General features: G+C 40.5%; 1 protein-coding gene across 1 annotated transcript in view; it reads left to right on the forward strand.

Moving 5' to 3' along the window:
• Window positions 1-1,836: 1,836 nt before the first annotated feature.
• Window positions 1,837-25,370, forward strand: part of peli1b (pellino E3 ubiquitin protein ligase 1b) — a 41,347-nt gene continuing 17,813 nt past the window's right edge. Inside the window, 2 exon segments of the mRNA XM_018661408.2 lie at window positions 1,837-2,242; window positions 24,279-24,579. Of these exon segments, the coding sequence (XP_018516924.1) occupies window positions 24,497-24,579 (83 nt within the window). The 5' untranslated portion in view covers window positions 1,837-2,242; window positions 24,279-24,496.

Consider the following 25,370-nt stretch of genomic DNA (forward strand, 5'->3'; position numbering starts at 1 on the left):
AGTCCTGAAACATTCAATTACAGGCAGTAGTTTTGAAAATATGTAAATCACATGACCATTTTTGGCATTTGGCCTTTATTACACAGTGACAGTGTGAGAGGCACACAGAAAATCAGGGACATGCAACAAACATCCCTGACTGTAATCAAACAAGGGACATTGTGATGTTATATTGTGTATACCTTGACTACCAGAATACCAGCTGCTGCAGAGGCCTGTATGTTTTATAGAAATGAGGGTATAAATGGGTTATTACACTTGGTTTGTATGTTCCACCTGTGTCGCAAACAAGTGCAGGTCTGGAGCGTGACTGTCGAGACTTGAACAATGAGACTTTGGTGGTGTATGATGGGCTTTGTGTTACTACTATCTCAAGGCTATTTCAAGAACTAGTAAAAAGATTTTAATGGTGAACGTTTGGGCACATCTGGTTAATTTTTGGGATCTGGAAAAAAGAATCTATCCAATGATTGTTGGCAAAGAATTTCTGTTATCAAAGTAGCAGATTTAGAGGATTCTGCAGCCTATTTGTTTTTTTTTATACCAAACAATAGCTGAAAGTGGGGTCAAGTCACAGTAGCTATACAGAAAATTACCTCAAATTTTCCTCATTACATAGACTTCTGAGTTACTGAAGTTCCATCCAGATCCAAGTAGAGGTGTATTTTTAGGGTCAACTGGAACAAAATAATGACTTCCAGAAAATAGTGTAGTAACACCCACACACCCGCATATTCACACAGAGAAAGAAGGCGTGCAGCATTCTGGGGACAAAGATAAAGACAGTTAAAGATGGAGGTGACAGCAACGCACACAGAAACAAGCGCTGTTTCGGTCTGGTGGAGGGCATCCAGGCTGAAAACTGAAGCACTCGTGGTATGTAAGGTGTTTTGAATGAAAGTGAGCATGAAGGAACACACGAGGGAGAGTGAGCCTGTGAAGCCCAAATCTCACAGACTCACATCAAAGTTCAGCGTGGAGGCAGCGAAGCAGAGCAGCCTTGAATGTCTCGCCACCGTTCAAGGTGGGTTCATGTCTGCTGCACGTCAAATCAGAGCACTTTGTTTTCCACAGATGTGATCATCGATTTCACCCTGAGGTGGACAAAAAAGTACTTACTCAAGTGCTGTAGTCTGAAGATTTGAGACTCTGACCTTTAAAATGAGTGAAGATTAATGAGATGTTATTCTTTTGGTCTATGCCTTTGTATACTTTTTATTTCACATGGAAATATTTTATTTTAGTCTACTACATTTATCTAACAGCTTTCGTGACTAGTTACTTTGCAGAGTGAGATTTAAACAATATCTAAAATGCTCATACACTGATCCACCATGAAGTTCATGATATCCCCCTGCCTGATTCACATACATACACTAATGATTGTATCGATTAAGAGTAGATATTTATATAGGATGTTACACCACTTTTTCTTTTTTAAAAAGATCAAAACGTGACATAAAATCACACCAAAGGCACACAAAAGGACTATAAAGAGACATGTCTCCACAGGACGGGTGGGGCCTTGAACCTGTCTGTACCATAATCTGTTCATGCATAACTCTAAATAAACATTGAGAATTATTTTTAACTATAGCAGCTATAGGACCAGTGTATACATCTGAAAATATGTGTGATCCTTTGAGAATTTCTCCTTAAAGTCACCTCTACAAGCAGGACTAAGTCACTGCATAAGATAGTCCCCGTGGAGCCCCTAGAGGTTAAAACTACAAGGTCCAGAATCCTCAGCGGCGACGTGAGCGTGTGTGTGTGTGTGTGTGTGTGTGTGTGTGTGTGTGTGTGTGTGTGTTGTTTTTTTTTTTTTTTTCCCCGTGTCTCCTCCTACAGCGACAGTGAACGGGCAGGACGGGTCAGCTCTGTGTTTACGCTGAGATGCTCATAACAAAGGACAGCACACCGCGGAAAGCCTGTCATTTAAAACAAACCACCGTGGATATTTTTCTTTTACGGTGACCGTTTGTAACTCCAGGAAAAGGAGGACGCGTAACACAAGCCCTTTACTGTCGTCCATTTTTTCTACGTTTTATTCTTCTTTTTTCCCTTTGGTAAACCATCCTAGAGAGGGGAGAAATTAAACCGAAATTTCCTTTTTATTTTTTTTGTGCCGGTGGAGCGTTAGCTAGCTTGCTAGCCTCAGCAAGTTGGGAAAGCCAGTCAGCACCGTACCACAGTCAGCCACAACGACCAGAGACAATAAAAGGACTTCATCATTTATATCGCAGTGAGTACATGTTTACAAGCCACCTGACTTTACTTAAAAATAATAAGAAGAACAACAGTCAAACACAAACGTTAGTCGGCTAATTCAGCGCTAGCCGCTGTTCTCTGTCACTAACCGTCACCTGCTTTGTCCATTGAACTGCTTATTTATTATCGCTACTTTAGCTCATTCACTAAGCACACGGCAGGTAAGTCATCACTGAGCTATTACTGTGAGTGCTGCAGCTGAAAAGCTCGGATCTTTATCAAGTGCTCTGCAACACACAAGCACAGACACACTCACGCACCCATGCACCTGTTTTGACTCGGGTCTTTATTTTATCGCAGTGGAAATCAGAGGCTTTGTAAAGATAAAGCTCCTGGTGTGCAGTGAATGACCGTATCTCTCTCTCTCTCTCTCTCTCTCTCTCTCTCTCTCTCTCTCTCTGTGTGTGTGTGTGTGTGGAGGCTTCAGAGGTGCGGGTATTAGTTCGCATCACTTCCAGTCTGAATGCTGAACTGTCACAATGGGGGTGGGGGAATGGGGTGTGTGTGGGAGTGTGGGTGGGTGGGGGGGGGGTTAAGTGAGAAAAGGAACATCGCCTGATAAGGAATTAAGCAAATGCATGGACTCTCGCCATTACTAAAGCTTGATTGCCAGTTAATGACACCCTCCACCCCCCTTTCTTTCACAATGTCCCATCTCATTCTACAGCTATCTACCTGCATTTTTAATATATTTGTTGTGCATACTGAACATGAAACACTGGAGAAAATGATGATTAAATTATTTTTTGTATTCATCTGAATATGTTAAAAACATAAGTTAAAGACTATATTGAATAGTTTGGGTTCTTATCAGATCCAACAGTGACCGTACCAGAACTGAATCTGAAGTCAAATTACAGCACTGATACCTGCTAAAACAGTGCTGCCTCGTTATAAAGAAGGATGAGGAATCTTAATTATATTTTTGCACAGGCTATTTAAAGTCTGCATTCTCACAGTCCTATAAATGGTGATAACTTCTAGTGTGAAGTGCTTGGGACACGGCGTTTGCCGTGCAACAGGGGAGGGAGTGTAAGTGTTGCACATACTGTACATGTTTATGTTTGCACATTTGCATTGCGTGTGTAGCCTGCAGGCCTGAGTGCGTGTTCTCCAACACGGTTCGGAGGCTCAATTTCAGGGAGGAAACCGGAGCCGACGGTGTCAGACGCGAGCGCAGAGAGGGCTCTGATGTCTTAATGGAGGCTCAGTGCTGCCTGTATCCTTAGTAACCCAGTCTGTGGGGACATAGAGAGGCCTCCCAGTCTCAGCCTTGTCTGGATGCTGTATCACTGCTGTCCAGGAACCAAAAAAAACCAAACAAACAAACTCATAACTGCAATTTCATCCATTATTTTGAATGTTTTTATTTCAATTAAAGACATTTATACAGTCCTTTATGGGCTCAGCAAGATTTGACCTCCAGTAGGACAGCAAAACTTATTTAAACACTGTAACAACATTTCAAATGTGGCTCTCAGCATTCAAATTTTTGTTTGCTTTTTTAAGACTCAGCAGCATTGTTATTGCATTATATCCATTTCAGGATTTCATTTAATTGACAGATCTATGCTGCAGTGGTTGTAATGCAGGAATTTATGTAAGTATATATTTTTCATAATATGCAGAAGCTTCTAAGACTATTTATGACTTCTGAAGGCCAGTTGTGACATAAAATACACAGCAGTTGATAAATACTTTTTCCACTTTTCCCAAATTTCATTGTTACAGAACAACTGAAAAATGTTGAATATGCTCATTTAATAAAGTTTAACAAAATATTTTTGCATTAATTTGGTTGGAGTTTAAGTGCTACAAGAGTGGTGTGCAACTGATTTTAATAGACCATTGCAAATTTTCCGTGGATTATGTTCTACGTGTGGGTGTGTTGAGCTCTTCATCACCTCAGTCTAAATAACGTGTCCAAACTCTGCTATTTCTGAAAAGTGTTTGCCGAGTTGCTAAAATTACTGCTACAGTGGAAATGATAGACAACAGCTTTTTAAATCAGTGACATGCTTGTATCCAGCAACCAAAGTTGGACAGCAAAGAGTCAAAAAAGGCATCCAAAGAAGTCAAATATGGTTTTAACACAAGTTCCGAAAGAGATTATTGAGGGTAACTGGGTAAAATTGAGATTTTGCATGAATGAATTTAGTAATTTGCTCTTTAGGCTGAGGTAAGTGTGAAGTGTGTGGAAAAACTTGCTTTTATGGCATATTTGCTTAGTGGAAATAGATGAAAGCACTAACAATCATGTCAACAGCTGGTTGTTAACTTGATGTTGAGTGAGTGTGTTTGAGATTCACGCCAAGAAATCAAAAACAACCGGCTGTGTGTGTTTTGCACCCACTTTTAAGCCTTAATGACGTATGCTGTATGTTTGTCTTATGGGGAAGAGTGTTTGCATTTATCTTTCTTTGGTGCACGTGCCTCCAGTGTGCGGTTTAATCAGGGAGGGCCGGTGAGCTCGGCGGGGATCTGGGGGTGTAATCATCGGCACAGCTGAGCAGCAGCTTTCCCCCTACTGTGTGCGAGGAGCTTGGCACCCTCCTCCTGGTCCGGCTTACTCTCTGCTGGGCTGGTAAACAGGCTGAAGTTTGTGGAGGGAGATTACGTCTGTCATGGAAAGTGGGTCAGACAGTGGGCACGTTTTTATGGCCTTGTTTCTGCGAGGTAGGGAAGAAAAGAGGAGGAGGGGGGTGGGGGGGTGGGCATTAAACCATCAGCGTTTTTCCATAGTGTTGCTTGAGGCAGCCTATGCTTGGTACAGTTCTCTTACACTCTCTCTTGTCAGAATCATTATGAAGCAGCTGCTCATTTACATTTTCTAACAAATAATTCATTCGGCAAGCAACTTAAGTGATAAGCTGTTCTGCTGTAGGGTCATAAGGGTACAATATATCCTGTATGAGACAGAGTTTGGGTTTAGTGTGCCCTGAAAACTAGATATTACAGTCTTATTGGTGTAAATGTGTGTTCAGACAAAACACAAAGTAAATTCTCACCTTGCTTTGTTAGTGTGAGGAGCCTGATGGACCTTTTTTTTTTACCATAGCTAGCTAGAAACATACACACACCTCTGTGAATTTGTGTGACCGCACAACCTCTGAACGATCTCAGAACTCACCAGAAACTCCAGTTCTTTTTCTTGTTGTCTTCCCCGAGTCTTTCATTTTTCCCCCTGCCTCTGTATAACCATGAATTGGAATTACAAAGCCTTACAATCAGTATCTATTCATTGCTCAAGTTATTTTTTTTATTGATTAATCTGCATATTATTTATCCAATTTACTCTTGGTTGCAGGGATGTAGAGTCACATTTACATTTGTTTCTAAACAAAAACTACTGTTTCATTACATTGTGGAGTGACAGTGAATGGGAGTTTATGTTAGAACTAACACCGCAAGCAGGAGCGTTAAGTCCCTCCATTTTCCTCCACATTATCATATTAATTGCATAAACTTTATTGTAAACCTTATGAATGATATAAATCTGCTCTCTTCACACTAAGAGACAAAAGTAAAGATTGCATAGTGCAAGAAGACAATTTAAGGCACATGGGCAGAGAAAGTTCACTTGCACAATAGCTCAGTACAGATTGTACAATGACGTGTGTGCCTACCTTCTTCATCACACCACCTGCCTTAATCTCACTCTTCCAAGGAGAGTATTTATTATTTATTTAAAGAGCTATTTTAGTATATTTAGTATATTGCACAGGGATGTGTATGATTACCTATTTTGTTCCATAGAAATGAAGAATCATTTTCTCATTTCTCTCACTTCCTCCCCTCTTATTTATCCTTCCCAGATACAAAGTTAGTGTTTGTTTCTCATTCCCCCCTCCACTTCTCTGTCACTGACAGTAACTCTAAGGTTTCTCTCCTGCTGCCAGTACCTGAGTCAGGAAAGTCAGGGAGGGAAACTGAAACATAGTGAAGTTGTTGAGGAGTCCACAGTCCTATTTGGCAACTTTATTACTTTAACGGTAAGCCGTCTGAATTCATGAATAGCTTCCTTATTTATAAATGTTGGTGGAGTCTGGGAAAATGTCAGTCATGTTAATGTTAGCAATGTGCTGACACAAGTAGAACTGAAACATATTTTGGCAAAAACTAATATCATGGCAATATTCAGTAGTCTTAGGGCACTAAAGAAAGTGCAGTAAACAGAAAAAAAATGAATCAAATGAATATTTGGTGTGATCACCCTTTGACTTTAAAACAGCACCAGGTCTCCTTGGTACACTTGCAGACATTTTTCAAGGTTCTTGGCAGGTAGGTTGTTCCAGGCACATTGGAGAACTTGCCACACTATTTCTGTGGATTTAGTCTGTCTCATTGTCTCTTCATGTAATCCCAGACTGACTTCATGATGGCAAGATCAGGGCTTTGTGGGGGCCAGACCATCTGTTGCAGGACTCCTTGTTCTTCTTCTTTGTTGAGGATAGTTCTGGCTGTGTGTTTAGGCTCGTTGTCATGCTGCAGAATAAATTTTGAACTGATCGTACTGTTACCTGATGTTACTGCATAATTGATCAGAATCTGATCATCTAAAGTATCGAAAACCTTTGCACAGTACTGTATGTATAATGTATTTATTTGCACAAAGCATTGAGATGCACATGTTCATCTTGATCTTCATCTTCACCTGTTTTTGCTTGTTACATATCAAACCAAAACTTTCAGCTGTAGTCTTCTTGTTTTTGGTCCTTTTTTGCATCACTCAGTTTTAGTGCGGAAATGTGCAGAAATTGAATTTTGATAATCAAATCAAAAGTCCCTACCATGCGCTAGTCCCAGCTTTTCCATTGTGAGGACTTACTGCTTTTCTCTGGTTTATGTCATTGTAAACTGAATAATATTTAGATTTTGGACTGTTGGGTGGACTAAAACAAGACATCAGAAGACATCATAGGATTTAGGCCCCTGGTGCCCTTCTTTTTACTTTTCAAATATTTTATTTTACATAGTAGATTCTGAATGAATATATTTTTCAGCTGTAAGAGGCAGACCAATTAGACCAATTCTAAATTTGGGCAAACTTGTCATGTACCATAGTGGCTGGTAGAGCCCTGAAATGTCCCAGATGTAGACAGAAGCTACCAAGTGATGCTGTTCATTTCCCCCTCAGAAAGCCAAACTGCTTTCTTAATTTTTCACTTTTCTGTTTTGGGTGTGTCCGATGTTGTGTTTGACACCTCTGCCTAGACTCAAACCACAGCTGGTTGCTGCAAGGACCTTCATTTTTTCTCTTCATATAATCACAATCTTTCACTGTCAGAAACTGAAAGCCCTGTTGAGGTCATACGTAAGTGTGAAAGAAAGGTTTGAGTGTGTGTGTGCGTGTGCCATTCTCAAGATACCATTTTTGTGGTTTCCTTTTTGTGTAGTTTGTTCATATAGGCAACTGCAGCTGAAACTAGTGATATAATCTAGCACCTTGTGCGTGCACACACACACACACTTGCAGACACATTTTCATATGTAGACCCAGACCTGTAATTATCAATTTCCCTCTGATCATGCATGAGTGACATTTCCTGCTTCACTTTTCAACCTTCCTGTCTTAGATGAGCTTGTGTGTACATCCTCACACACACAAAGTCAAGTGTGTGACCCTGCGGCTTCCCCGGAGATTACTGCAGTTTCTGTGAATGCAGAGAGACATGGGGCAGTAATTGCTGAAAATCCTTTAAATAATCAAAGTCTTAGGGTCCTTGTGCTCAATGTAGCAACAGCAGAAATTTGCTAAGATATTAAACACTCAATTCTTAAATGCATTTGATTACATAATATGTGAAACTGTTGTTTAGACCAAAGATAAACTTTAAGTCCCAGTTATTTCCAGAAAGGTTAGGTCTGCTTTATTCTAAAAAAAAAGTCCCATAAATAGAGCCAGAAGTCTGAAGTGGAAGTGCTGCCAAAACCCAAACTAACCCCTCCGAAGCCCGAATGCTAGCAGCACTAAGCACTAGCCTGTCTCATTTGGCTGGACAGGAGGCTAATGATTACAAACTATGACCAGGTGCAGCACAGTTAGATGTACATAGACTTCCCTCTTACCTCCCTAGAGAAATGCAGCCTTCACCAACACTGCAAACTGAAATAGGAACGGATGGTGAACGGAAACATGAATCAGCCTTAAGCACGCAACTATAGAAAACTTTTTTTCACTGTTGTTTTCTACTGACTTTTAGTTTGGGTTACGTTGGAACAGAATTATTTTTTATCACTTTTGGCATCTCGTATCTCTGCTGTTTTGAACTATACTAGATTCTACAAAATTTGAAGAACATGAAAGCATCATACTCTCATGTTAACAGCCACCAATGCTACTTTGGAACTGCTAACAATTGATGCTATATGGTTGAATTGGTTTAACCAAACAAAAATTACCGCCTAAAGGAAAAAATTATAAATCTCCAATCAGTCATACGTGGACTGTATTTGTCTGGATTATGAAGAGCTTTCACTTTGACACACAGCTTTGATGAAACAGTGTATATGAAAAGAGAGAAGACTCTGAGCTTCTTTTTTATAAAGCCACAGCAACATGTGACACCATTAATTTGTCAAACAGACACAAACTGACAAAAGACTGAAGTGACAGAAAGCAGAGCAGCTCAGAGAGAGAACGTCTGTGGTGGAGAAACAGAGCATCGCTGCCTAAGTATTACAACTAAATATTTGCATCCCATCCCACCATAGGTGTACACATGGTGTATTGTGCAGCCGTGCTATGGCTTTATTTATGCCTGAAGAATGACACATGTTGACCTCAGTAACACCTTGCAGTAATGAGTTTCGTTTCGTACAAATTTCCAAACTGTGTACATTAATAACAGCAATTTAATTTCCCTACAGCGCTGAATGCAGATGAATGCCTGTCATTCTGAGATCACAAGTCACGCACACACTGATTTCTAGGCACTGTGTGCTGCTGCCGCATGCTTGTAGGAAGGTCACATTGTATGCTTTGTACAATCAGGAGATGGTGCTTGGCTCCAGAAGCACTTAGTGTGTGTGCCTGTGTGTGTGTGTGTGTGTGTGCATGTGTGTGTTTGATTGCATGTCCATGTGACTGTACATCCATATGTGTTCAAATGTCCAGTCCATGTACAGGACCGCACACCTTTCAGTGTTTGCACGTGGACATGTCCTGCCACATGCATCAGTGTCTGATTGTGTTTGCCACACAGGCCCTTATGTGCTTATATGTCTGCATCTGTGATTGTGTGTATTTTTGCGTGTCCGAGACCTTGCTTGGGTTTGTGTCTTGTTGCACGTCCACCAACAGAGCTGTTTGTTGTCTGTGCCACTGAATCATTGATGAGAGTGTAATTCAAACGCTAGCCCTCCTATTTCTTCCCTAACCCTCTGTCATCAAGTTAGCCTCCTCCCAGTGCAGCTTACAGGAAAACCAGCAGGCTGCTCTGACAAAGCACAGACTGAGGACCTGCCCTGGAAACTGAAAAAAATCAACTGTTAGTTACAAAATGGACAAAGCACAAAACATAGGAACAAACTGACTCAGTAACTTTTTCGCCTTTCCATTTATATTTTAAAAATACTTTTTTTTGGTTGTTCACCATTTATTCACATATTATTGTGGCATAGTCCTGCTAGTTTTACACTCCCCACATCAGTGCATCATTCTATCCCAGTCTTTGTGTGTCTGCAGTCATAACACCTTAACAATCAAAAATCTTACTCTTCCTGTCAAATAGAATTGATAGAGCTGAAACAACTCATCAATGACTTAGTCAATTAAAAAAAACTGATGGACAACTATTTTAATGTTCGATTGGTGGTTGGGAAGAATTTTCTGGGGTAGGCTTTCCAAATGTGAATATTTGCTCGTTTTCCTAGTCTTACATGATAGTAGATTGAAACTCCATGGGTTTACTTTGGGAAAAAGCTAATAATTGCTGTTAGTTGCAGCCCCAGAAGAAATCTATACATACTATACATTTCTGGAAATGTCTGACATATAGGTTCATATTACAGTAAATTATTATTATATTATAGTACAGATTAGAGACCCCTATGTAAAATAAATTTCTTCTATTCTTCTCACAAATAGGAGTTTACTGTCTTAGTCACTTTTTTGAAGAATATAGACTCACTCTAATTCTTTTTTAAATTCAAGGCAGCCTAAGTTAGATTTTGGGAAGTCTGATTCACATTGTGTTTCCAGAAGTTATGCACAGAAAAAAATAAACAAAAACAGGAACCGTCTTTGTTTTTAATTATTTCTCCTAAGCTGCTTTTATTAGTCAGTATTATGAACAGTGGAAAGAAGGAAACACTGGGATGATGCATCCCATTGGTCATGGGTCAGATTCTCTTCACTGTGAAATGAGTACCTGATATGTACTCTGGTCCACTGAGCCTGCAAACGGACTGACCCTGGACACAAGTCCAATGCCTCAGGCTCAAACTGTAGACCCTTCTTGTGGGAGCAGTCCTGGATTCTGGATGCGTCTCCACATAGTCTCTTGGAGCCTCCAGAGCAACTGGTAGTTTGTTTTGATGAGTTAATTTAATTCTCAGCAGGAATTTGGTGCCAAAGGGTCCGACTCCATCCTCCTTCTTTTAGGAGTGGAGGATGGTGGTTTGAGTGGCGCTGGGAAAGATCTGGTCTTGTGTGCACTTATCATATCTACTTTTGAAGTTGAAAATATGTATTTTTCTTAAGGGGATTGGTGCCCTGGTTGATGTTCATGGTTGAAACTGTTCAGAGAGGTGTGGTGTGTGTTGGCTTTTCAAGAACATTGACATTTCAGCATGTGTTCCCTCACGGGTTGATTTTGTTGAGTATGAGGCCCAGTGGCTTTTGATGCCACCTTCACTATGTTCACATCTGCTTTCAACAGCACAGCTCGGGTTTACATTCCTCATCTTGTTTCTAATGTCCAAGTCCTTTTCCTGACCTGCTCCACATATTTCATGCCTTGCTGTTTATAGCTGATGAGTGTGAGTATTGTTGTGGCAACGCTTCCTCTGATCAAGTTCTTGGCATGGAGCCCAAGTGGATTATTCTAATCGGCCTTGTTACCGACTACTTTTTTTCCTGTCATAGTCACAGCTATGGGAAGATCCTCTCAAAAGTAGCTCTGTATGTCTTAATATTGGCCACTTCAGTGTCTATGTATGTGTTGGTAACAGCACATTGGGAAGCGGTCTGCTTTGCGTACCAGTCTAAAAGCTGTCTTTTGCAGGGTAATGGTTACTCCAGACACCACTGAGTGTGGATGTCTTGTAATATGTTTTCGTAAAAAGGGAGGAAATTTATCTTACCACACATAAAAAATGACAGATGGTCTGAAGCTAATTAATTTTTTATTCGCCATGTTACAGAGCATGTGTGCCCCATCCTGAGTAAGCAGGATATTCATTACACAGTAAGTCTACTGTTTATTCTCGTCTACATTTATGGCTTTTGGCAGACTCTCTCATCCAGAGCGAATTACAGTTCTGCTTAAACGATTCAGACAAACAAAACCAAATCAGATCCAGTAAAGGCAGATATGCTGTGTATCTGGTATTTTTCCTTATGATTAAGTGGCCATAAGGTGCTGCAGGGAGTAAATAGTTACTCTCTATTAGAACTGAAACAAGTCGACAGGTCGGCAGCTAGCTATCTTGGCTAGCTGCTGAAAAAAAAAATAAATAAAATAAATAAAGCAATAAAGCTCCACAAAGCTTAGACTAGCTGCATATTCAGGCGATAAGTTCATCACCATCAGTGACTCCTTTCACATTTCAGGTTGTTACAGGAGGTTAACTGAACTTTGTCTCCACTGTTTCCTAACCTGGATGTGGCTGACTATCTGTTGAATGTGCCCACTGTTATTCCTTCCTTCCTCTCAAGCAACGCGTCATGGGGCTCATGTCATTCCAGGCGTACAGTATGTTTCCATCCATCTTGGTGTAAGTATTGGACCACACGCACACACAGACACACTGGACCTCCAGGGACCACTGAACATGACAAGTGCGCGCCTCTCTGTGAGTGGGCAGGGAATTGGGACTTCCTGTGTGCATGGACGCGCTGACTCTGTGTAAATCACTTTGGAACAGGCTGGCTACTGGCATGTCTATGGTCAAACACTATGGTGTTTCTGTGCTCCTGTGGGGTCCAGTGTGTGTTTAGATTCAGAATAATCAGTGAAATGTCAAAATGAAAATATATTTAAACCAAACGTAATTATTCTGTTTGTATTGTCTGTTCTCCTTCTCAGTAACACATTAGGAATTCACACTCTGGGTTATATTGATAATGCAGTCTTATCTGTCTGTGCACACCTAGCTGAGCTTCAGGAGATGTAATTCACGCTGCATTAATTTTCTGAAACGTTGCATCAGTAGTGATTTTCCCTGTCATGAGGTCCTCTGTTGGTTTTAGAGGTTCCTCTGGATGGAAATGGTGTACGTGTGCCAGTGCTCATTGTGGTTTTATTTTGAGACAGAAGATTGGAGTTGTTGTGAGATCTGGTGTGTGAATGGAAATGAGTCTGATCATTTCCCATTGGAGTCAGGAAGAACAGTCGCCAGCTAAAGAGAGATGGAAAAAATATGAGCTAGTTGCAGCTCACATCCAGTCAAACACATAAAAATCTTAATATTCAGTGAAGGAAGTGTTGGAACCCTATTTCTGGAACAGGGAAAAATTAACACTAGCTGTTTGCCAAAGGTAGATTTGAGATTTTGCTTCAAAGTGTGTGTTGTCATCCTGTCAGTTTGGCAGGTAAGCACCAGTCCTCTGGAAGATCTCTCAGTTCTGTACATCTATTGGCTGCTGTGGTGATGAGTAAAATATTTAGTCACAATCATCACAAGATGGATGGTCATCATTAATCATGCCTTTTTGAAGTGTGTGGTTTCCTGCTGTACTCTCTGTCAGTGATTCAGGTTCTGTGTGGGCAGTGGGATGGAGATAGCAACTAGGTCTTTGACCAACTATTAAACTGTTTGTATTCAAACAGTAGGGTGACTATTTACACAATAAAGCTATCTAAAGTCTCAACTCTGGAGCCAATCTGCGGATAGGGGCCAATAAAGTTATTTTTAGGTGATTATATCAGCTAAAGAAATCCTGGTCAACTTCCAGTCCTTTCTTTTTTCTGACCAATTGCACTCTTTGTCCTCTAGATGCCAAAAGAAAACTCCATGAACTCTGTGGAAACATTGAAACCTATTCCTAAATCACAATGTTGCAAGCATTTGAACTGAAACTGCAGAGTAGCACAAACAAGTCCACACAAACAATATGAAGTGCTTTTGGTTTAAAACATTAACTCCATACTCTTTAGCATACTCTTTTTACTCGATAGCTGACTCTTACGTGCATAGCACCTGATAATTTTACCTTAGCTTACCTTTATATAGATTTCATTGTCATAGTTTGTCCCAGCTATTTTGCTGCCACTCCTTGTGCTATTCTCAGTGGATTGTAGAAGAATGAAGTGCACAAAATCTTCTTCTTTCAAGAACTGGTGATGTTATATAACACTACTGACAGATACAGAATGTTACTGAATACAATGTGCCTCTTATTAACAGGTCAAGCAGGTAAATCAACTTCTGAACAGGAGATATTTTTGGGCAGCAGAGGAATCTCTTTTACTCGTCAGGACCTACAGTATGTGATTAAGACAATGCATTAAAACAGTAATGAGTTCATTGTCTATCTGCCCATCTTTCACATTATCATTCAGCTTTTATTCCTTTATGAAATATCTTATACATTTAATGTATATGTTGTTGGTTTTAAAGGTTAGTTTTTGTTTTGTTTTAGTCTTGCTTTCATAATGAAAAATAGTCCATCAATAAATGTTCTTTGTCATTGTTTTTATTCATGAATTTAACACTAAGGTCTAAGCAAAGTGGAACCTCTCTTAAAATGCTTAAAAACCTCAGTAGATTTTGTAAAAACACTGGAAAAAAGAGCGTTTTCCTCCCCTGTCCCAGATGACTGGGATAGAGTTCTCCCCCTTTTTTTTCCATGTTCTGCAATGCCGATGCCATCTGTTCATGTTCATCGATCGGACAAGTTTGACTATGGAGGAGACGGAATGGAAGGCAAAAGGGAAAAGAGAATCTGGCGTCAGGTTTGCCAGCTCCCCCCTCATCCCCACAGATCAGTTTCCGAGTCATCGAGCGTCTAATCTTCACACAGCGCAAACCAATCCCTCTCTACTGACCCGACCATGCAACTCTACACACTGGAGACCAGACCAAGGGCGTCTGAAAATGAGCTCGCGCCCACACAAATGCTCATATATGCACTCACAAATGCATTTCACTTGCATTGCAAACACTCACAGTGGATTAAAATCCCCACTGATGTGCACACACCTCCTACACACAAACGGAAATCTCTAAAATACTTAGCCATAATTTGTAGGGTTAGCACATGCTTTGACTTGTTATTGAGTGTTGTCAAGCTGAAATTGTTTTTAAAACAAGCACCACTTACAAGGATGAGGTTTATGGTCAGAACCAGCAGTCCCCTCTTTTCCTATGACCGTAAAACCTCCGGCATGATGTGCCGTATCATGCTCCATTTTAGTCACCATTTGGAAAACAATGAAAGATACTCCAAGAAACTGTAGGAAGCCTTTCATCTCATGCTCTTTTTTTTCAAGCCCATAAACAGATGACTGATGTCCAGACCAATGAAGCTTTTTTATTCTATTAATCTTCTTTTTTTGTCCTGTCATCTGCATCAACTTTACATTTTGTTTTAATCATATTCATATTTGTTGGGGGTTCAATGTCTTCCATAGTAGCACTTTGAAATGACACTGGAGAGAATAAATCTGGGACCACAGCTCAGCCTGTGGATCTGAAAACTTTGAAAATTTGCAGGACATATTTATATGGAAGTATTTACCCAACCAAACAATTTATTTAGATTTATTATTTAAACAAACATCATGTCAGCTCTATTCAGAGATGAAGAGGTAGTAACTGTTCCCATCCAGCTCATTGAAAGTTGGCACATTCAGCTCTGGCTGTAAAGCTGTGATCCTTTTTTTCTGAATGAGAGATCATAATCTGGCAGAAGGCTGTAATTTTATCATTTTGAGCTGAGGGACGTGTGGTCTTTGTGAGCTGGGAGGTGGCCGACCGGCTGAAGACTTGCTGGCTAGTTTGGCTCTCCCACCAAGCAGCTGGTGTTTGTCGCAGGAAGTTGAGGCTTCTGATTTAAGGCACTGACGTGGCGCTGGCTCCCCTCACATGGAGGTCATCTCAGAAACGAAACTCTGCTGTCATCGAGCTGAATGCTTTCTGTCTTTGGTTCTTTTTTCTTTTCTTTTTTTTTTGCTTCTTTTCTAATGACTTTAAAATAATCTGTACCATGTGGCTGGCTATACCCTCACCACTCACTGATTAAAGGTGAATTTTAAGGCTGTGAAATTCTGATAGAAGTAAATTAGAGCTGCAATAAATCAGTTAACTGAAATTAATATACAACAATTTGTATGATTGACTAATAGTAATTTCAAGTCAAGAGTTCACCAACTGACCCTGAGGAATATCTGATCTGATATATCTGATCTGATTTATAGACAACAATTAATTTTTATAAATTAAAAAATTTTATGTAGAAAAAAATCTAATCAGAGGCCAAAGTCCTATTCTTTGCACTTAGGAAGTGTGTGAGTGGGATATATATATTTTTGTTCTTTTTCGTCTCTTACTGAGATTTACTGCTATAGTGAAAAGTACTATAGAGACTTGGTTGGATGCACATAACAGTTTTGTCATATGATGACTGTCATACTTATTGTCATTTTAGCTTAACTTGAATATAAACATTTGAACCTCAGTGGAGTGAATATTGTTTAACTGCAATATGCTGCAGTACTTTAGATACTTGTATTTAGATACTTAAACTTACTTACTTACTTAAAGTTTGCAGTTATGCCTTTCAAGAGAACGTTTCACTGCTGTTTTGTCTGGCTTTGGCTGTAACAGTGATTGCCTCTTTTCCTTGAAGGCTAGTTCTACGAGGCCATGAGTGTGAACACGTGGATATGTCTTTTCTCTTCCACTGAGCTGAAAGACCTACCCTGCTTTCCAAACAGGACACGGGTTAAGTAGGCTGGAGTTCCTCTTGGAGTGGGATTCTGACAAAGAAAGCTTTTGTTCGAAAAGGCGAGGTCAGCCTGATTCTTCGCAGTGTGAGGTACAGTAGATCAGCTGAGCATGCTCGTTCCCACCATCTCTTTTCTGAACTTGACGTTTAATCCTGTTACCATCTACTCAACCAGTTACTTTTTTAGTGATGTCTTGCTGGGTTGCACCTTCTAGTTTTAAAATCTTTTGAAAACTATTATTATCATATTTAACGATATTTAAAATATTAAGGGAGCACATCAAGCATTGAAGAAGAGAAATATGTATGTAGAACCTGATTACACCTACTAATCACCTACTAACTCCTGTTAGAATTTCTTGCAACCCAGATGAAGTCTCCAGATGACTTGCTTTGTTCGACCAACAATCCTAAACTCAGTTATTCAGTGTACTGCCATGTACAGCAAATAAAAGCATCAAATACTCACATTTGAGAAGTTGGAACCAGCGTATGTTTGACATTTTTGCTTAGAAAAAGACTATTATCTTATTGTTTGATTATGAAAATAGCTGCCAACTGATTTTCTGTTGATCAATTAATTGATGAATCAACTTGCAGTGCCTGTTCTTTCACTCTCTTTGGTTACAGACTTGACTTTGTGCAACTATCTAACCATGTTTACCTAGAACTGATATCTCTGCATAGAGAGCTGTAAGTATGAGACATAAGAAGATGGTTCTTTCACTCCACAGTGGTGCAATATAAATGCATTGGTTTTGTGTACACATAACACAAAGAGGTTAAAGTCCCCCCTCATCATATCTACCATCTATTTCTGATGAAGAGAATGAGACTGAAGAGGGAGGGAAAGGCAGAAAGAGACTTTCTGTTTTTGGAAAATTGTTGCTGTAAGTTTTTTAAGAGCATGTGTGGTTCGCTGTTCAGCATGGAACAGCTAGGGAGCTCAAGGCCTCTCGCTCACAAGCCGCTCATAGGGAACATGAAAGATGTGAAACACCTAAAAGCCTCAGAGTGTTTCGAGGATGTGGTGAGAGCCAGTAATACTGGGATGATTAGCTATCTGATGACCTTCTTGATAAAGGGCTCTGACAAAGATCACAGTAGCCACAAGTAAGAGCTTTTTTCCTCCCTTTGAGTTCTCATTTTCACATACACATATCCTCACTAACACGACTGTCATCCACTTTCAGCCTACATTGTATTGACACTTAGTTTTAGCCCAGCAGGCAGAATATCAGTAGCTCTTTGAGTGTCACAACAAAACAGAAAAAGTCAATGCATAACTCTCATGTTTCTAAACACATTCTGGAGACAGCTGGTCAATTTGCTAACATGTGATTATGCTATCCCTTTCAGTCAAAGAAATATGAGAAAACAGGCAAGATAGGCTTGCTTCTAGCAAGTTAACCCACATGGTCCAGTACTTTTAAATTATTATATACCATTTCACACAAAGAATACAGTCCAGTTGTCTTTTCGAATAGGAGCAGGTGTGTTTCATATTGAATAGCACCACATGTCCACAAAGCCAGAATCATGTCAGCCTCTCTAAGTCTATTCCAGGCATCTGTTATTATTTATTGATCTAATGACCCACTTTACCAGGAGGATATCATTACCACTTTGCAGTAATGAAGATGTTACACCATGTAAAAGGTCCTGGTTTTCTTTTCTCTTGTGTTCATCTGTGACCTAGTGCCTGATGTGGGTTTCCTGCTTTTACAGAGTTTGAAGAAAGCTAAGTTTAATGTTGGTCTGCCATCAAGTTACTCATTGAGTTCATGTTAATTAGTGATAGCTGATATGATCTGCAGCAGTTTAGCTAGCAAAAAGCTGCTACCTAAATGTTTTGCACACAGATCTTTGTCAATAAGAGAGGAAAGATCATAGATTTGTTCCTGTCAGAGGTTAGTGAATCTGTGTATTTTGCCAACCCTGTGTCAGAAAACAGTCAGTCATCAGTGCCAAGTAATTTTCCACATTCAATTTTTGCACTCTAGAGCCCAGCTGTCATTAGGGAGAGCTGCATGCTGCAATACTAGCAAGCTGAGGTGGACAAAACACAATATAGTTCAATAAAGAAAGGAGATGATTTTACTCGATCAGTTCAGGACCCGTGTTGTTTGTCCCTGCTGCTTCTTCATTCCCTGGGTGGTTGGACAAACAGAAAAACAGATTTGAAAATCATTGGCAAGTATTAGCTGTCTTGTTATATAGGTGTCAGGTATGGGAAGTGTTGAGCCAGTAGGTTAAGCCTTAAGGTCTTAGGCAAGTGGTTCTTAGCTGGTTATATACCAGGTCCCTACTTTCTACCTTGGCCATGCAGTAGACTTGGCAGATTAGTCATTCCTGTACTGTAGCTCTCTGTCAGTTCCTCTTTGTCTATGACCCTGTTAGAGGATCTTCTGACCCATTTTTGGTCCCTGACCTACCAGCCGAGAAACATTGCCTCTGGTTAAGTTGTTTGTTTCCACAGAGTCATGCCTTGTGATCCTGAAACTGTATCACCCTTTGACTTACCATAATTCTACCCCTTTCAAGAATTACACACCTTTTAACTCAATATGAAAGTCACTGTGCACGACTCAAACCCTGCAGAGAACTCCTGTTAACTCTGAGTGTGGATTTATGCCGCCTCTGTTTCCCTGGTCATGGACATGTGTTGCTCTTTAGCATATGCCAAATAGGACAGTTTGACATGTAGCACTGTGGCTCAGCTGGTCATGCATTCAAAAGAAGAGCTGCAGCTGTTCCCCTGCTTCCATGTTAACATGAGGACGTGTGCATATATTTTCTCCCACCTCTGTGCATGTACATTTGTTTGACATGTGATGTGCTCTGTTGGCAGCCAGTGGGAATGGCAGGTGTCATCCATGCCTCCTTGCAGCAAAGTTTTATGAGGGCTTTTGTAAGTGTGAGGTTGCTGTTCCTGCTGTCAGCAGCAGGTTGTTACAATCCATGACCCCGGCCAGCAGAGTCAGTCTCTCTGAGCTCTGGATCTATTGTTGTAGGACTGTGTGTCTCGGTAGCTAAGCAGCAGTTGGCACGCAGCCACACCGAGCTCTGTGTCATGCAGAGTTGCAGAAGCAGAGAGCTTAGTCAGACACAAACACACACTTAAAAAATTATATACACACCCATACATATACCATGTACTAGAGACGCCAAGTTTAAACAGTTTTCTCACTCAGTCCTCAGCCATTTTAGTGATCAATATTGTGAAATACAAAATACATGTTTTTCTTCATTGAAAGCCTTATTTCAAACATTTGGCATGAGCTCTTTCCTGGTGTAACCCAAGTAAATTATGTAGAGAAACAAAGGTTAAATGAAGGAAAATAAAGCTGTCACTTAAAATGGTTCTTGCTCCCACTCCACTGGTCATTATCGTTAATATAAAATGTCAATTAGTGGAGCTTTGAAATATTAAAACTGCCATCATTAATCATTAGTTAGATGGAAATCACATCCTCTGATGTTGAAATCTAATGGTTTTCATTTCCATGCACCACCGCAAACTCTTCACCATACTTTTGGCTGCATTGTATATATGATGCTGTATCAAATAATAGTACAGTTAGAACATTATTTCCAGTGAGTCTAGGCTGAGTGAGTTTATGACCTTGTGCTACACAGGGCAAGACAAGAATGAACAGTGTTAGTGATTGAAGAATGTGGGAGACGTGGGCTCTGGACAGTCAGCTCCTGTTTTTTGTTGATCCTTGTCCTTTGTTGATTTCTTCATAACAGTAGAGTTGAGACAGATAATTCAGCATTCTGTACACACGTTCAATAATAGGACCTACTGCACTCAGACCCTTTTTTTTGGTCTTCAGTGTCTGGATCCATAGGTAAAAATCAATTCCTGGTAAGTCAGCCAACAGCTCCCACAATAGTACTTAGTATGCACATATGTTAAGTGTGTTTGTACAGAGAGGATTTTACAAGCACACAGCTTAGAGTGTAGTGTTTGTGTGCTCTTATAATACTGCATGTGTGTGTGAGTATGTGGGGTTAACCCCTTCTGTCAGGGGAGCAGGTGGGGCTCAGGCCTACATTCAATTTTGCAGCACGAACACACGCATATTCACTTCCTCCTCCATCCTGCAGTCTTCCACGTCCTCCATTTTGCTTTTATTGCCACCAACCAGAATAAAACACCCTTCCTCCAACCCAACTTCACTGTCCGCTGTCAGGAAAAAGCTGAAAGGTTTCACAACCATTCCCACCCTCTGCTGATTTTTGTTCAAATTATCAATAAGAGCTTGCTTGATGAACTAAATGAAATGCTCATCTTAACATTAATGTGATTAAACCTAGTATGACCTCTTGCAGTGCCACTACTTTTTCATCTCCACCCTCTGTCTCTCTCTTGCTTGCTGTGTGTGATGAAGCTGTTTTTAGTTCACAGCTTTACAGAGTTGTGGTGTGATAAACTGAATATAGATATATCGTTAACACAATGATAACACTTTGAAAATGAGACATTGGGATGTGAGTTATAACTAAAAGTGTTACGTCTTCAAGTGTGAGGCTGTGAAAAAGTTTGTATGATTGTGAGGACGTATGAGCAGGTAGGCTTTCAGTTCACAGGGAAGGCACTCAAACACTTGAAAACAGGCCAGTCAGACCTAAATCAGCTGTTAAGAGCAAGAACATGTGACCTTTAACCTGTTAAATGTCCCACAGGTTGATTCTCTAAAGAGTGTTTCTGTTACAGGATTCAGATCATTACATTTTCTTATGGCTGTTGGTGCCAGATGGGCTGGTGTGAGTATTTCTGAAACAGCTGATCTAATGGGATTTTCACGCACAGCAGTCTCTGGAGTTTACTCAGGATGGTGTGAAAAACAAAGATCCGGTGAGTAGGTGTTATGTGAATGGAAACACCTTGTTGATGAGAGAGGTCAGAGGAGAATGGCCAAACTGGTTGGAGATGACAAAAAGGATATGGTAACTCACAAAACTACTTTTTACAACTGTGGTGAGCAGAAAAGCATCTCAAAATGCACGCACCTTGCAGCAGATGAGCTACAACAGTGGAGGACCACATCGGGTTGCCACTCTTGTCTGCCAAGAACAGAAATCTGAGGCTGCAGTGTCCGAAACTGGACAGTTGAAGACTGGAAAAACAGAGCCTGGTCTGATGAATCTGGATTTTTCTGCTGAGGCATGGAGGGTCAGAATGTGGCATCAGCAGTATGAATCCATGGATCCAAACTGCCTTACATCAACAGTCAAGGCCGTTGGTGGTGGTGGTGTGGTAGCTGTCTTCTTGGCACACTGCAATATCAATCAGTCATTGTGTGAATGCCACAACCTGTCTGAGTAAATCTGCAGAAATCATGTGAGGTAGTCATCTCAGCATGGACCAGATCTCAGAGGAATGTTTCCAACATCTTGTGGAGTCCATGGCACAAAGAATTGAGGCTGTTTTGAGAGCAAAGGGAGGCTCTACCCAGTATGACTATAGTGTTCTTAATAAAGTGCTCAGTGAATGTGTGTGATGTTTTCTCTCTGTCACAATAATGGCGTGAACATAAGTAATTCACCAGTTAGTCCAGTCTCTCTCCAGCTGAGTGAGCTTGTGGCCAAAAGTTGACCAAGGTGAACTTTCATAGATTCTCAGCTATGAAAATTATGTAAGTAAGTTGTCACCTCAGTAAATTGACAGTAAATTGTTAGCCACAGTCCAATGTGTCCATCTTATTCTATATCAGAATGTTGACTTGATTTAACACTGGAGATACACAGAGATCAGTTGTAAGGTACTCTGTACTATCATAAGTTTTTCTCTCATCAAATAATTTGCAAGACACTCGCTGACCACAGTCGGAAATTCCACCATCACCCACAATGTATCAAAACTGGTCAGCCTATGAGGGAAGCTGGTGGTAGTGTAAGCACCCTTCAACTTCCTGTTTCTGTGTGGGAAGTGTTTGTGAACTGTATGTGTATGCACTTACAGTTCAATGCAAAGAGGTTCCCACCTCACAGGACTCTGCTGAGCATGTGGGCCGGAGGCGTGATTGATTCACAGGCCACATGGATCGGCATTGCCATTAGACTATGTTGTGGTTCTTTCTGCAGGGCAAGGCGCTGTACATACAGTTCTACGCAAGTTAGATCACAGAAAAAGAGGCTGTATTGTCCATTTTGATGCATCAAAAACACTCCTAAAAACACTGCCTTTAGTCCATACTGAATAATACTTCTCTCTGACATTGTGTCTGAAATGAATATTTACCTGGAAGGCCTCTGCTTGAACTTCTCCCACTCAGTCTGATGGGACTGTATCAACCTTCCTGCTGTTCAGTATTGAGGAACAAAGCCCCCCCATTCCCACTCATCACCAAAACACTTTACTTCCTATGCTTTATTCATGTGTGGTTCTGCATTCTCTCTCACCAGAGGCACTCTGGGAATTGTGGGAGAAATATTCTGCTTCATATAAGGACAACTGCCTGGTGGTGAAGTGATGTTATTGTTTGGAAAGATAGCTTAGCATATGTATAGTGTATGCTTTTTTTGTCAAGTGAATGGGAGGGAGAGAGGGTAGGGTATGCAAGAAAGGTCATGAGTTAAACCTGAACCCATGATGTGAGTGCATGAGATCTTCAGCTTATCGTAACAGGAAGTCCATCCTCTCCCATTTTTTGTGCTTTCTTTTCTCACACTTTTTTCTCTGCTCCTCATTGTGATTTCCTGTGTCTTTAGAAAGCTGCATGTGTGATTTTGAGTCATCCTCTGAAGTCAGCATTTACCATACAGTGTATGGCATTTACAGACACCCACCTCACTGAGCAAGGACATTAAGTCACATGTACTCCTGACCTTAGTCATGACCCTGATGCTCTGATGAAGGCCTTTTTATTTGAAACTTTGTAGCAGTATCTTGAGACTTTTAGGCCATAGACTTTATAAAAAGACTCAAGTGTGCGTGGGTGTGTTTTCCATTTGTACCAGACTTGGAAATTTCAGCCTTTTAAGTGGCTCTGAATATCTTGGATATGATTAGGCTAGAGGGCATCAATGGATTGTTTTGTTCCTGTTTTCCCTTCTTTCATAATTTTTGCCTTTTCCCTTTGGGAGGAAGCAGACTGACATGTGCCAACTGTTTTTTGATAGTTGTCAGCGAGGAGTATCAATGGCTTCCTGTCCATGGAGAACCATGACTCTTTTCCATCGACTGTTATACAACAGCTCGTTGGTTAACAGTTCCAGGCCTTGTTATCAGTGATAATTAATTTATCTTTGTTTATGACAGTCGTGCAGTAAATCACTGACATACTGCATTCATGTTACAAACTGCTACCAGACAACTACTACCAGAACTGTGTACCTGAACGTATTTGGTTGGCCAAAGGTCAGTTTATAGCTCTGCACTGAATTGAATTGAATTGACACCATAGGGATGGTGTACAGTGCCACTTCAGAGATCCCCCATTTCCTCCGATGTCTTCTCTCTTTTCTGCTTTGCAGTAATTTTAGTAAATGTAACTGTTGTTCAATATTTATTAGCTCCAACTCTAACATAAAATGCGTGAAGAAACTCAACACAGTGACTTAGAAACCCCACCAATACACAAGTGTAAATGCTCATAATGGTGTAGGCCATTTGCAAAGGGTACATGTAGGCTCTGCGTCAATACTACACACATCTAGTGGTCAGTGGGAGGTTTTTAGAAATTGTCCCAAAAGCTAACATGATTTTTCAGTAACTGTGAACACTATCCACTTGCATGAAATTACACAAACAACTGAAATTCCCAGAAATCTAAATTTAGAAAATAGTTAATTTTAAGATAGTAAGTTGAATCTTATTTCCTCCTCTTAGGCCAACTAGAGTGAACACACTAATCTTTGTGTTAAACCTTTCTTTGTCACTCTGCAGGGCAGGGCAGCGCTGCGAGAGACGGACACATGAAGCATGAGAGGGTGGAGTTGAGGCTCAGCTGACCCTTCCCCTTCCTTCTCCTTTCCCCGTGCTCCATTCGATCAGCACCTCCCCCCTCCCTTTCCCTCCTCTCCCCTTCCTGTCTCTTGTCGCCCTGTTGGATCTCACCCATCTCGCCTACCCCTCCTCCTTCAAACCTCAATCAGCCGTGCCCAATGTACTCCCCGGAGCAGGAAAACATCTCCACCACCGCCTCCACCAAAGTGCCAGTGAAGTATGGAGAGCTCATTGTGCTGGGGTAAGCAGCAACAAATTACAAACACCTATCATTATATCCAGAACACACCTCTGTGAATTTGTTTTACTTTTCCATAACTATTGTTTTTGAGTGATTTGCTTCAATCCAGTAGCCTTAAATGGGAAGATCTGAAAAAAAGTAGTCCAACATAAAGTGCAAGTGACTGATGTTTCTCTGACACTAATGTGTAATGGTTATGTTCAGGCTAAAATCTAATAATTTTGTGATGAAATAATGATTTGATGTTATCATGATACACATGATACAAACAAGACCAAAACAATTAATTGATCATGATGATAATTGGCAAATTAATTGTTAATTAAAACAATCCCTAGTTATAGTCCTATGGTAAAGATAAAAATATGTTTTTTTTGTTTTCCTGGTTCCTATATGTGTGTAGATTGAATGTGAATTTTGTTTATTGGCCATGATTGATTGTACTGGCCATTGTTGGGTCTATGAGTCATGGCTGATAATGGTTTGACGTGTTGGTCACAGTTGTTGGCTGTTCTAGATCAGTCCAATCAGTGTTTCCAACACTCCCAGTTCTTACGTGTTGATTTGGAACAACACAAATTCTCTATGTACAAGGACTGTGTTGTATAAACTGAGGACAGTTGCTGAAACATGTACATCTGAAATTACTCCCTAGCAAAGATTTTATTATGTATATAATTATGAATGATTGATTGGACCACTTTGAACCAGGTCTGTTTCAGTCTGGGTCAGTTGGGGTTGACAGTCAGTGGATAAAATCATACTGTGAGTGTGATTTTAAACTTTATGTT

This window comes from Lates calcarifer, linkage group LG16_LG22, assembly GCF_001640805.2.
Source record: "Lates calcarifer isolate ASB-BC8 linkage group LG16_LG22, TLL_Latcal_v3, whole genome shotgun sequence".
In the NCBI taxonomy this organism is placed as follows: domain Eukaryota; kingdom Metazoa; phylum Chordata; class Actinopteri; family Centropomidae; genus Lates; species Lates calcarifer.